General features: G+C 42.6%; 1 protein-coding gene across 1 annotated transcript in view; it reads right to left on the reverse strand.

Annotated features, from left to right (window-relative positions):
• VMP1 (vacuole membrane protein 1) overlaps nucleotides 1–14,554 on the reverse strand; it is a 118,809-nt gene that overhangs the window by 44,161 nt on the left and 60,094 nt on the right. Inside the window, exon 7 of the mRNA XM_004608614.3 lies at nucleotides 7,084–7,215. Within this exon, the coding sequence (XP_004608671.1) occupies nucleotides 7,084–7,215 (132 nt within the window). The remainder of the gene's footprint in view (nucleotides 1–7,083; nucleotides 7,216–14,554) is intronic.

A 14,554-nucleotide genomic window follows, 5' to 3' on the forward strand; every position in this document is an offset into this window, starting at 1 on the left:
AGGAGAGAGAGGAGAGAGAGGAGAGAGAGGAGAGAGAGGAGAGAGAGAGAGAGAGAGAGAGAGAGAGAGAGAGAGAGAGAGAGAGAGAGAGAGAGAGAGAGAGAGAGAAGAAAAGTGCTTTCCAAAGAGGTAGGATGGGGGCAGGTGGGTGGCAGGTGGCAGGAGGGATACAGGGGATACTAGTGGTGAAAAATGTACACGGGTAGAGGGATGGGTGTTGGAACATTGATGACTAAAATCCAATCATGAAAGTTTTGTGATTTAATTTAAAAAAAAAAAGATGCTTTCCTTGTATATGGCCGACTCAGGCTTGATCCCCAGCAGCTCATACGGTCCTGAGTACAGACAGGAGCGTGCACAGAGCCAGAAGTAAGGCCTAAGCACCCTGGGTATGTAGTGCCCCCAGGCCTCCTCCATCTCCAGGGATTAGGAGACTGCTGTTTTGTTTTGATTGGGGCCACACCTGACTATGCTCAGGTGAGGAATCACTCCTGGTGGTGTTCAGGGGGATCAGATGGGATGCTGGGGATCAAACCCAGGTCATAAAAGCTTCAAGTCAAGTGCCTTATGGATTAGGAGATTTTTGAGCAGCCAAGTTTTAATTTTCAAAAAATAATTTTGTGGCTTTGTGTGGGAGCAGACTGGGGTGGAGCAGGGGGAGACAAGTAAAGAATAAATAGGAGAGACTATTCAGTCTTTACTTAATTCTACTCCACCCCAGGAAAAATGTGGAAGGGGGTCTGAGCCACATGCTTTGCAAAGGGAGAGGGCCAAAAGGAAGGCAGAATTAATAAGCCTTTCTGACTAGAGAGAGGAGGCAAGGAGGAAATTAGATGATTTTAGGTTTTGCCTGAAAGTGATTGTGAGGATGATGATATCATTAACAGAAATCAGGAACAAAGGAAAAAAGGAAGATCACAAACCTTGCCTGAAATAGTTCACAAAGCACAAAAACAGCTATCGCAGCTTAACTTTTATAAATGATGCTAGAAGTGCTCAAGGTCAAAGGAAGCTACATTCATTCATGTCTACCTCCCACAGATATCTAGTGAAAACATGACAGAAAGCCAAGAGCAAAAGGAAATCATTTTAGTGGAAAAATACTGCCTAATTTCAACAGTGTAATCATAAAAATAAAGTAGGTACTCATAAGGAATCAGATTTTAAATATCTATAGCAAAAATAAATCCACCACAGTCAAACTATCTTTTAAGTAAAATATTTTGCTTTAAAAATGTTACCTAGCTAACAATTTCCTAATAAAAGCATATGTTCATACCCTTTAACCTAGTTGGAAAGCATCTAATAGCGAGAGCCAAGTTTTTTTTTCCCCACTTTTCCTGTTGATAAACTTATTCGACAAAAGGGCTTAACCTTCAAGATAAAAGCACATGTTCTACCTTAGTCTCAGCAATCCGAAAACTTTAATCCCCACTCTTTTTTTTCTTCTTTTTGGGTCACATCTGGCGATGCTCTGTTCAGGAGTTATTCCTGGCTCTGCACTCAGGAATTACTCCTGGCGGTGCTCGGGGAACCATATGGGATGCAGAGAATCGAACCCGAGTTGGCCGCATGCAAGGCAAATGCCCTATCCGCTGTGCTATCACTCCAGTCCCTCAAGCCCCACTCTTAATCAATCATTTTAACTTGCTATTTTAGCCACGGTTGCTTCAACTTTGTTATAATTAAAAAGCAGTCAGGTGTTATTAGTATATGAGAGAGAGAGAGAGAGAGAGAGAGAGAGAGAGAGAGAGAGAGAGAGAGAGAGAGAGAGAGAGAGAGAGAGAGAGAAAGGTGGAGGGTGATGGGAGGTAGGTGCTGGGAAATGTATACTGGTGGAGGGATGGGTGTTGTAACACTCTATGACTGAAATCTAATCATGAACAGCTTTATAAGGGTTTATCTCACAGTGATTCAATAAAAACGTATATATAAAAAAAAAGACTGAGCCAGGAAAACAAAACAAACAAAAAGCTGTCAGTAGAATTATATGCTTACCAAAATCCAAAACCTAGCCTACTGTCTCCCCCCACCCAACTGTGATGGTGTAGTGGTGGTGGTGGGAGAGGGGATGTTGAGGGGGCCACGTGGGGACAGGTCTCCACATGCAAAGCATGTGCTCCAGCTCCTTGAGTCACCAAGTACTACTTTTATTCACCTTCCTTTCCTTTGCTGTAGCTACTACTGTTCACAGTGTGACCAGTGTCTACGTCCAGCTGTGGTGCTGGCAAATTTAGTAGCAGTGCTGGTAGAAGCCACAACTGAGGTTGTGGCACTGCAGACTCGACCAGGGTGGCGGCTGAAGTTGTGCTCTTTAAGTGCCCAAGTGCAGGCACACATGCTTGCTGGGGGTAGCACTCTTTTCATCCAGGTGTTCACCAACTCACACGTCCTGGCCATGGTGCATGCACATCTTTTGTCTGGGGGCTTATACCCCATTTAGTTGTGGTTTCCACACACCTGGCTGTGAGTGGCAGGAAATCCCTAATGGCACTGGGGATCACAGTCAGCAGAGCTGCCACACTCTAATAGCTGAGCAACCGTGACGACATCTGTACATGTGGTAACGCTGGGGACTGAATCCATGTTTTTGTGCTTGCAATACAGGCACTCAGAACACTGGGCTATGCCCTGGGATCTCAGTACTCTTTTCTTTTGCTTTTGGACTATGCTCAGAGCTTACCCCAGGCCCTACACTCAGGGATCGCTCCTGGCAGGCTGGAGGGACCCTATGGATTCTTGGGGATTGAACTCAGATTGGCGGTGCAAGGCAAGTGCCCCACTGTAGGATAACATAGTCTCAGGTAGCTTAGGTTTATTTGGGTTACTCCCATCACAGTGCTCCAATCCCTCTGTGTTTATTTGTATCTTTGTGTTCTGTTGACTTGTCACTGTCACTGTCATCCCGTTGCTCATCATTTGCACAAGCGGGCACCAGTAATGTTCCCATTTTGAGACTTATTTGTTCCTGTTTTTGGTATATCGAATATGCCAAGGATAGCTTGCCAGGCATTGTTTTCTCTTCTCCTTGAATCCTTTGCATAGTTTATTAAGAGCCATGTCCTTTTGTCTGGACACAGGAAGATAGTAGTAAATGCTATGCTTTATTGTAACCTAGGTGTCATTTGACTTTACATGATATTTTCCTCCTGGGCATCTGTTCTCAGCCTCAGCTGCCCTTACTTCCTAGCACCCCCAAAGGCAGGGTCCCGACGAGGGCCGGGATGGACTCAGGGCAAGCGGTGAGCTATGTGCTACCCTGGCATCGAGATGGGCCTGGCCAAAGTGCCTAATGCTTAACTATAAGTTAAGAGCTTGGTCGTAGACAAATGCTGTCATGATCCAAACAGTAATAACTAGATTTGGACCCTGCTAGGGTTAGGAATGATTAATCTGACCTGAGTGCTGTAGTCTGAGTCTGTGGCAAGATGTTCCCAGGAGAGCTGCCCTGCAAGCCTCAATGTATCTCTTACTGTGCCCATACAAAAATAACTAGTATTAAGATGTTGATTGAGTTTTTGGACTGAGGAAAGGAGAAAAACACCTTCAGAGGTATTTTGCCTGCAGGCAGTCAGGAAGGGCTTTGGAATACTTCTAGGTGGTGTTTCTTTTGAACCTGGTGGCCCTCAGGAAGGGCTTTCTTATGTTGATTTTGCTGGGTACTCTTTGGGTGCAAGTGAGGGTGGAGAGACTAGTGAAGGAAGCAGAATCCAGGGACTGAGGATGAGGGGCAGTGTGAGACTAGAATGGGGAGCTCAGAGAGACTGGAACAGGTGCCTGGAGAGAATGGCAACTGATCAATCAACCGTCTTGGCCCTCATTTCCTCTTCCATCTGCCCCATGGCCTGGACCGCCCTGGCTGGGCGAGGAGCCCGGGACCGACTCCTGAACCGGGGCGCCGATGGGGAGAGCTGCTGGGGCTCTCCTCCGGCCACCCCTGGTTGATGTTTTTTACACCCCACCTGCTATACTATCACTCTGGCCCCATCTCCTTTAACAAACCACTAATAATTGTCTCAAAAGCACACCTTAATTCCCAGCACTGAACGACCTAATGAGCACCACCAGGTGTGGCCCTTTAGTACCCAGTACCACCGGGAAGGTCCCTGATATCACAGTCCACTGAGCCGGCTGTGAGTAAACCCTGAGCAGAGTCAAGTGTGCCCCTCTCCGCACCCCAAGCAAACAAAAAACATCCCATTTTTTTTTTAAAGGAAAATGAGGATAAAGTCACACTACAGTTTTTGTGTTTTATTTTAGGCCATACCCCCAAGAGCTCAGGGGCTATTCCTGGCTCAGTGCTTCCTTTGGGGGGTGCTGGAACTGAATTTGGGCTTGCTGCAAGCAACCGTGAGATCCAGACAATTAAGTCAACTCTCGGGTCACCCTAAGCTTGCTTCGAAGGAGAAACGGATACGACAGAAATAACCTCACAAGATCTTATAGGAGCTGGAATCTACATTTTACAAACATTTGCACATGCCATATTTAGAATTTCCTGTGAGGAGAATGACTACTTAAGATTTTAATTATGCTAGTCACTTGTTTAGAAAAATCTCTTATTCCCTCCTACCAATAAAGATTACAGTGAACTTAAATGTCCTTTCTTTTCCCTGTGAGATTTTTTTCCCTCCAGAGTTCACCTGGCAGAAGTCAGGGCTAACCCTGGCTTGTTCCTGGAGGGCTGCTCTGGGCAGTGTTCAGGGGCTGTAAGTGCAGCTGGGGACTGAAGGCAGGCATCCTGCATGCAAAGCATACCCTCCTGTACACTGACCTATTTCTCTGGTCCTGAATTTTAATTTTTATTGGCATATAGGAGATGGATCTGGAAATGTCACCATGGTATGTCCTATCAGTGATATGTCCATTTTAATTCTCCTGGGAGAGTTTTGGAAGTTTTTTTCTCGGAACTACAAGCTCTTGCTACCAGCATGATTTTAGGTGCACGCTGAGAGGTTCCTCTTGGGAAGAAAAGTTTCTTTTTCTTGGAGACAACCCTGTTTCCTGTCTCTTCCAGATCATCAACTAGTTCTTCTTCGGGGAAAGATTTTCTTCTCCTGGGAAGTCTTGCACTGCCAGCTGTCTCTTCAACACCATTACTAACCAGGCCCTCCTTGGAAAAAGCTTTCCTTTCCCCTGGATTTGAAATGGAAAAGTCTTCCATTCCATTCTCCTCAGGATCATCCTCAAGGGTTTGCTTTTCTTCTTTTTAGGTCTTTTACTTGTCTCCTCACTCCCCCGCCTTCTGGAGGGAGCCCTGCCATTTTCTGAAGATGAGAAAGCAATCGCAGCCAGACATTTTTTTTTTCTCCTCCAAGGGTTTCTGCTCTGATTTCTCTAGCTTCCTAGTAATTTCAGCAGCTGTTTCCTCTGTCTGAACCACTGCCTCCTTTATGACATCCAGATTCTTTGCCCGGCTCTCCCCTTCCCTTAGCTGTTTACTGTTGCAGTGACTTGAGGAAATCACACACTTACTTGTGCCTTTTAAGGTTGCACATGTTTAACTGTTGTGCAGGTACATAAAATTTGTTATGGAATGAGGGGATCTGAAACAGCAGTGCCCCAGGGTCACACACAGCATGTGGATGGTGTAATGGAGTGAACGAGTGTCGGCCTCATGCTGATAAGGCAGGGACTCTTCCACTGAGTCACTCCCTGGACATGCAGATTCCTCCATGAAATCTCCCCAGACTTCCAGATTGGACAGTTACTCTTCATCCTGTTCTCAAAGTTTCTTCCCAAATGCACTAGGGGGAACCTTAAGGAAGCAATTGATATGTGAAGCAATATTGCATTTATTTGCCAAGTAGCGAAGATGAGGCCTTTATTCATGGCAACAATTTGGTCAATGAAAGTGAAATGGAAAATCAGTTGACATTTCAATGTCTTTAGAGCTCTGAAAACTTAGGCCCCTGGCTGAGCTCTGGGAATCACTGAGACATGGGAACTGGCCAAATTGTCCTTAATTAGGAGTTCCCAAATAATTTCTTCTAGACATGGTAAATTTGGTACCATTAAGAAAATACTTGGGAAGTTCTGATAATTTATACTACAGTCCAGATCACCCGTATGGTCCTATATTCATCTAATGATCTTGCAAATTATTTGTTGGTTTGGTTTTGGGTGATACCCAGTAGAACTGAGAGCTTCTTTTTTTTTCTTTCTTTTATTTCTGTGCCACACCTGGCAATTCAGGGGTTATTCTGTGCTCTGTGCTAAGGATTCACTCCTGGCAGTGCTCAGGGAACCATACGAGATGCCAGGGATCAAACCTAGGTTGCTGCATGCAAAGCAAATGCCCTAACTGCTGTACTATCGTTCTGGCCTTTCAGAAGTTCCTTCTTACTCTTCGCTCAAAAGATGCTGGGGGAAGAAAATAATTATTATAAATACAAAACAGACAAAGGATGTTTGTCTCCTTTATCTCACCAACAAGGAGAATTGACCCTGGCTTCTAGCAGAGTGCTAAAGCTTTGTCTGCACTGTCACTTTTTTTTTTGGTTATTTCTCTATTATAACATTATTAATACTTTTAGGGGCCAAAGTGGCAGGGGTTAAGGAACTTGCCTTTCATGGGGCCAGATTTGATTTGGTCCCTGGCACTGCAGATGGTCCCCTGAGCAATGTCAGGAGTGATCTCTGAGCATAAAGTCAAGAGTAAACCCTAAGCAATGCCACTTGTGACCCCTCAGAACAAATAATATAATAAAAATAAAAGATTATGATCCCTTTTATATATATTCTACTACTCTGAATGTCCTACTGTAAGCCATTGTTTTTTTATTTTTTTTTTTGTTTTTGGGTCACACTCAGTGATGTTCAGGGGTTACTCCTGGCTCTGAACTCAGGAATTACTCCTGGTGGTGCTTGGGGGACCATATGAGATGCCAGGGATTGAACCATGGTTGGCCGCGTGCAAGGCAAATGCCCTTCCCACCTCTGTACTACTGCTCCGGCCCCAACATCACACTGTTCTTATGATGGCAGTTTTTGTCTTCAGAACAGTTATCAGCCACTTCATCTTAATCGTAAGCCATTTCATCTTAATCAGAGTTCTATTGATTTATTCCCCATTGTTCTTACTTGTGCAGTCTCTGCATTTTCCAGCATCTCTTCGAATTCCTGATACTCTTCATCATCGGGTTCTGCACCCGAGAGACGAGCTGCCCGAGCCATGAAATATGGAGGCAACTCTCCAATGGCTGTGCCGACACCCTAAGTGGGAAAACAAAATGCTCGGGTGAGATTCTGTCCCAACACAGTACCACTGAACAAGTCAGATCTGTATTTTCCTATAATACCAAAAGCATACTTGGATGCAATGTATTAATGAGTAAAGTAGAGACTACAGAATCAGAAGGCGAGTCTGAATCCGGACTTCTAACACTGAATATGCAATGCTAGGCAAAATAACAGACTTAAAATTCCTTGCCAACACCCAGGAATATGTGCCAGTGCAGAGGACCTGACTGGCACAAGTCACAGGTTTGATTCTGGCACAGCTGAGCCGCGCTGATTCCCAACGCACTGTGTGTGTGTGAGCACCAGAACCAAGTGTGTAGGCCCTACATATCACAAGGAAAGGAAGGAAACGGGGAAACAATCAACTCTTTTGGACAATCCCTGGTGTACTATAGACTTGAATTAATTCACTAGCATTTCTGCACTGTTTTCATTTTGTTTTGTTTTGTGCTGGAGTTCAAATCAAGGCATCATATATGTAACGCAGATGCTCTACCACTAAGCCAGACCCTTAGTCCCAAGACTGCTAGCTTGGTGTAGTCTTTTCCCCTTCCTAATATTATGACTTGATAACAGAATTTATGAGTACAGTAATTTTTAAGAGGAGCATTTTCTAAGAAACCTGGTACTGAGGAAGGTGCTTTGGCTGAGTAAAATGTTTGAGTGTAGAGTTGAAACTTTTAATAAATTGTGGTCGGGAAGCCCCTTGGAAAATCAATATTAGGATGGGTAACTTTTCACCACAGGAAAAATGTTTATTTCCTCAGGACATTCACTGAGTGACTCATGTTTCAGTCACTTGTGGATTCTTGTTTTTGAAGACAATTTCTCCCCCCTCCACCCCATCATCATAGGACATAAGGATGAAAACAAAGGAAAAGAAGTCAGAAAATTAGTTCATATTTAAATGGCTTAAACACAATATAAGTAATAGAGCAAGAAGCACTTTCTCTAGGAAAATTCTCAACTTTGAGCCACCTTATCTGCTCCAACTTATAGTGAATAAAAGAGCACTAGCAGTTCTCAGGAGCAACTTTAGGCCTTTAGATTTGCTCTTGCCTAACGCTCTGCCAGAAAAGAATCCCAAAGGAACAATAAGATAGGCAGACATCTGGTAATCACAGTTTTGTATTCCAATATGTAGAACCAATGATCTCCAAGTAAGACTGCATTAGCCACAATGTGAAATAAGAATTCTGGAGGAAAAAAAAACATAAATGCCAAAAGAACAAGTCACATTTAAAGAATATAGAGAGAAAAGGGAGGGAGGACAGGTTATACTCCTGGAAGTAGTATACAGGAATAACACAAAAATCAAGCTTTGCTGACAAAGAGCCAGAGAGACAGTACAGAGATCAAGGCACTTGCCTGCATGCAGCCAACCCTTGTTCAATCCACCAGTACTGCTTGTAGTACCCAAACAGTATCAGGAGTGATCCCTGAACACAGACCCAGGAATAACCCTTGAGCACCTCAGGGTATGGCATAATCCTCACTCCCCTTTCAAAAGACTCTCCATATCAAACCCAACTCTACTAACAGGAAAAGTTAATTTTTCTTTGGAAGAAGACAAAGAACCACTTTATTATTAAAAAAATACTGGCAAATAAAGAAAAAATCAAGTAATTATCATGCCATCTATATTTGATTTTTTTTTTTTGGCTTTTTTGGGTCACACCTGGCAATGCACAGGGGCCACTCCTGGTTCTGCACTCAGGAATTACCCCTGGCGGTGTTTAGGGGACCATATGGGATGTTGGGAATCGAACCGGGGTCGGCCGCGTGCAAGGCAAACGCACTACCCGCTGTGCTATCGCTCCAGCCCCGTCATCTATATTTGAAGTAAATAAAATGGTGAGAAGTTTCTCTTCATAAACATTGGGGGCCAGGGAGACAGCAGAGTGGGGTAAGTACATGTGTTGCTTGCAACTGACCTGGGTTCGACCAGCACTACATATGGTCTCCTGAAAACTACTAGGAGTAATCCCTGAGCACAAAGCCAGGAGTAAACTCTGAGCACCACCGATGCAGTCCCCAACCCAAAAACCAAATAAAAACAAATTAGTCAACAAATAATGAAAAAAGTGATATTATCAGATTATCACCAATTATTAATTCCTGATAGTGGACTTAATAATGGTGTTGAAAGATAGTCACTGTAATGTGATAGAAATATCAAAACTATGATATAAAATATTAATGTAAAATACACAAGACTATAAAATACATTTGTAAAAACACATAATTAAATCAACCTCTCAAACTATTAACTTACAGGAAACCCCTGAAACAAAAAGGTTTTAATAATTAAACTAGAGAAACCAATTCAAAAAATCAGTAAGATCCCAGATGGTAGGAAACAATACTTGACAGATAATCCAATTTTTCTGTTTTTTTTTTTTTTTCCCTTTTTTGGATCACACCCGGTGATGCACAGGGGTTACTCCTGGCTCTGCACTCAAGAATTACCCCTGGAGGTGCTCAGGGGACCATATGGGATGCTGGGAATCGAACCCGGTTCAGCCGTGTGCAAGGCAAACGTCTTACCCGCTGTGCTATTGCTCCACTACCCGCTGTGCTATTGCTCCAGACCCTCTGGTTTATTTTTGGGCCACACCAGTGATGATCACGGGTTACTCCCTGCTCTGTGCTCAGGAGTTACTACTGGTGTTGTTTGGGAGACAGTGTGGGAAGTCGGGGATTGAACCCAGATTGGCTGCATAGAAGGCAAGCACCCTACCTACTGCACTATAGTGCCGACCCCAATAATCCAATTTCTTTAACAAATTTTAAAAGAAAAGCAAATATATAAATAGACTAGAGGAATTTGAATACCAACTAGACAACTGAGTTGAAGAGACTACAACTACAATACTTGAACATTCCATGGTTTTAAGTCTAAGATTCAGATAGTGAAGAAAAATGAGATAGAATATGAAACCTAGGATGTGCCAAAGATAGCTGATACCGGAATGAGAAGGGATACAGATAAAACTGTATTAGCTAGGAGTCAGTAATAGCTCAAGCAAAGTGATAATGTATGCAATTCTTGGTATTTAAAATTTGGGGGTGATTCTGAGGGCCACATCCAGCTATGCTTACATCTTACTCCTGGATCTTTGTTCAGGAATTATTCATTATGACACTGTTTAGAGGCCCATATGCTCTGCTAGTGACTGAACCAGAGCCAGAAAAGAGCAAGAGAAGAAAGCGCCTCACCCCTGGACTATCTCCCTGATGTCTTAAACACTTTTTTCTCATAGCAAAAAGCAGGAAGAAAAGTTAAGAGCAACATTTTATTAAAAACACAAACTTCTCTAAAGCCTGTTAGGTCAAATGTTCAAAAGTTCTGAAAGCAGTCATATGGTTTAAACACATGACAAGTTTCCTTAAAGTTAAAAAGGAAGTAATGATTTAAAACCTAGAATTACATATTGTCATATTTAACTGATCATGTTTATTTCCAATTTTTAATTATAATCATTTTTCCCATATTAGCAAGGAACAAGAATGGTGAGCAAAAGTCAATACTATAGTATTATACAACATGAAAAAATAGCGATTCTAAGGTAAGTTCTCAAGAACACATTATATCCTAAACATAGATTTATTTAGTCAGTAATCTCCAGATAGTAAAACCCATGTTTTCAGAATTCTTAAAAAAGAGTTCTGGGGGCTGGAGTGATAGCACAGCGGGTAGGGAGTTTGCCTTGCATGCAGCCGACCCAGCTTCGAGTCCCAGCATCCCATATGGTCCCCCGAGCACCGCCAGGAGTGATTCCTGAGTGCAAAGCCAGAGCCAGGAGTAACCCCTGAGCATTGCCGGGTGTAACCCAAAAAGAAAAAAAAAAAAGAGTTCTGTAAATCTTGCAAAGTCAGAACAAAGCTGTGAACAACTGTTCAGTGCAGGTTAATTAAAGGGATGGAATGTTTGGCTTCCTAACTGCAAAAGAGAGACAAATGGCATTTGATGAAATTATTCACAAAGCTCATTTTAAAAACCATCTATACAAATCAACTAACTTATCACCCTGAACTCCTTGCCTCTTGAATTGGCAAAGAGATAAAATGCATACTAAAATGCACAAAATAAAAGGCAAGAGAAAGTACAGAAGGCAGGCGCTTGCCTTGGATACGTTCAAACCAGATTCAATCCCTAGCACTCCATAGAGTCGCCTGAGTGACTCCTGAGTGCAGAGCTAGTCAGGAATAAGCCCAGAGCACAGACAGGTATGACCCAAGACATAATCTCTCCTTAAGTGTCAATTTTTATAAAAAAAAAAACAAACCTGAGGCAGTAGCTGTGTGTGTGTGGGGGGGGAGCTAGGCATAATGAGATACAATAATTTCCATAAATTTTCTTTTATTGAAATACTTTGTGAAATTCTACTAGGCCATTTAGTGGTAACAAATAATATAAAATAAATTATTTTGGACCTGCTACAAGGGCAGGCTTGAGAGGTGGTTGGGAAAGTGGGGACATGGTGGAGGGAAGGTCACAGCGGTGGTGGGACAGGGGGTTGGAATATTGAATGCCTGTAACAAATCATCACGAACAACTTTGTACACCAAAAGTGTTTAAACAGAGTGGAGGAAAAGAAACACTGGGGATAGAGCACCCAGAGAGATAGTGTAAGTGTTAGGGCCCTGACCTGGCATGGATCGCCCCAGAGCACTGTGGAAGTGACCCCCAAGATGTAGTGGGGGGGCTGGGAGATGGTGCAGTGGCTAAAGCACTTGTTCTGCAAACATGAGACTCCCCACCTTTCAATCCCCAGTGCCACACACATATGCTGAGTACAGTCCTGACAGCTTGTCTGTGCTCCCTGGCACACTCATAGTGAGGTGTGAGAGAGCCTCATGTGCAGAGACCACAAGCAAGCATGTGTGGGGGTTGGCCTTCTCCTGTCATCACATCAGCATCATTAACAGAGACAAGACAGGGAATACAGTCATCCAGGCATGTTTAAATATATAGGGACCTAGTGAGTAGTGTGATTAGTGAAATACAGAGAAAGAAAAAAACTGATTTCACTCACATGATCGATAGACAAAACAAACTGACAAGCCAGATGAAACAAAAATAAACCACTGGATTATAAGATCAATTAATCAGGACAATGAAGGAAATATGTATGATGACATGCAAAACCAAATTTTTAGTGCAGTATATATACATCTGTTAATTTCCAATATATACCAGAAATTGACATAATGTTATATAATAAAATATTACTTCAACTGAAAATGCTTTTTTGGTTCTGTATTTAAATTATTTTTGTTTCTGGGTCACACTTGGCTGTGCTGAGGACTTACTCCTGACTTTCTGCTGAGGGGTCAACTTCTGGTGGGACTCTGGGGACCATATAAGGTAGGTGATAGGGATCTCCTGGGTCGAATGCCCGAAAGGCAAGTGCCTTACCAGCTATGCTATGTCTCTGGCCCTACTGAAAATGTTAAACAAAAATTCTAATTTGGGGAGAAGGAAAATCCCGAGTTTTTGTACTTGAAGTTAAGCGGGTTCTGAAACAAAGTTGGAGAGTAGAAAAAATAATTTTAATTTTTGTTTGTTTTTAGGCCATATTTGACAGTACTCAGGGCACCATAAGTGGTTCTGGGATTCAAACCAGTATATTGCAGCTGCTGCAGCCACATACAAGTGCCTTACCTCCTTTACTATAGTATACTTCCTGAGCCCCTGGAGAGAAGGAAAATTTTTTTTTTCTGTTTTTGTCTTGGGTCACACCTGGAGGTGCTCAGGGGTTACTCCTGGCTCTAAATTCAGGAGTAAATCCTGGAAGTACTTGGGGGATCATATGGAACACTAGCGATCAAACTCAGACTGATTGCAGGCAAAGTAAGCACCGTATCTGCTGTACTATCCCTTTTAATTTTAATTAAAACATTTTAATTATAACACTGTGATTTACATAGTGGTTCATAATACAGTTGTTTCAGGCATACAGTGTTCCAACACCAATCCACCACCTGTGTGATCTTCCTTCCACCAACCTCCCAGTTTCCCTCCTACCAATTCTTCCCCCTTAGCAGGCATCTGCCTGCCTTCATTCTGATAAGGCCTGAGCTCTCAGCTCAGGGGTTAATCTACTTGGACATTTTGACAACTTGGCTGTTTGGTGGCTTGTTAAGAATACAGGCTTTTATATAAACTGGCTACTCAAAAGTCAAGACAGCTTCATATAATTAGTGCTAATAATTTTTAAAAACAGATTTTCTGTTATATATTCTAACTGTAAACATGAATCACAGTTAAAAGCAAGAGTTTGTAAATTTGAAAGCATCAAGAAATTCAGCACTCTTCAGGAAAATTATTATTATTTTTTTGGTTTTTGGGTTACACCTGGCGATGCTCAGGGATTACTCCTGGTTCTGCACTCAGGAATTACTCCTAGCAGTGCTCGGGGGACTGTATGGATGACGGGGATCAAACCCAGGTCAGCCACATGCAAGGCAGACGCCCTACTTGCTGTACTAAACCTCTGGCCCACCTTTAGGAAAAAATTTAAGAAACAATTATCAAATTGTTTTCAGACTGTTTAACAAATTTAAAAAAGAGGAAATTTTCTTGCAGTTTCCCTTGAAGATATTTAAAAAATGGATTTAGAGAAGGATGAAATTCTGCTATATATAAAACAATGTAGATGAAACTTGAAAATATTATGCTAAGTGAAACAAATCAGTCACAGAAAGACACATACTGTATGGCTCCATTTTTACAAGGATCTAGAAAAGAGGAAGGAATGAGTTTTTGTGCAATGCATAGTATTGTAATCTCTATTTGAGATTACAAAAAAGTTCTGGTAGAAGATATTGGTGATGTGGACACAAGGTGAAGTGCTTAATTCTAATAAATTGTGCACTTATAAATATTAAAATAAGGGTTGGACTGATAGTACAGCAGGTGGGGTGCTAGTCTTGTATGCAGATGACCCAGGTTCGATCCCAGGTCCACCAAGCACCGCCAGGAGTAATTCCTGACTGCAGAGCAAGGAGTGGTTCCCAAGCCCTAAATAAATCAATTTAAAAAAAAAGATTAAAATGGAGGCCAGAAAGATTACTCAGCGGCTGGCCAGAAAGATTACTCAGCGGCTGGAAAGCATGCCTGACAAAGAGACCCCTAGTTCAATACCTGGCACTAAATGGTTCTCCACACCCTCTCTCATGCCCTCAATAAAGCCTCTCTAGAACAAAAACCGTGTGCCTGCGTTATTTGGGGGTGGGTGGCTGGGGACATATCTGGTGATCAGGGGTAAGTCACTCTTGTCTCTGTGCTTTGGGGACCAATGTGATG

This window comes from Sorex araneus, chromosome 3 (genome assembly GCF_027595985.1).
Source record: "Sorex araneus isolate mSorAra2 chromosome 3, mSorAra2.pri, whole genome shotgun sequence".
Classification (NCBI taxonomy): Eukaryota; Metazoa; Chordata; class Mammalia; order Eulipotyphla; family Soricidae; genus Sorex; species Sorex araneus.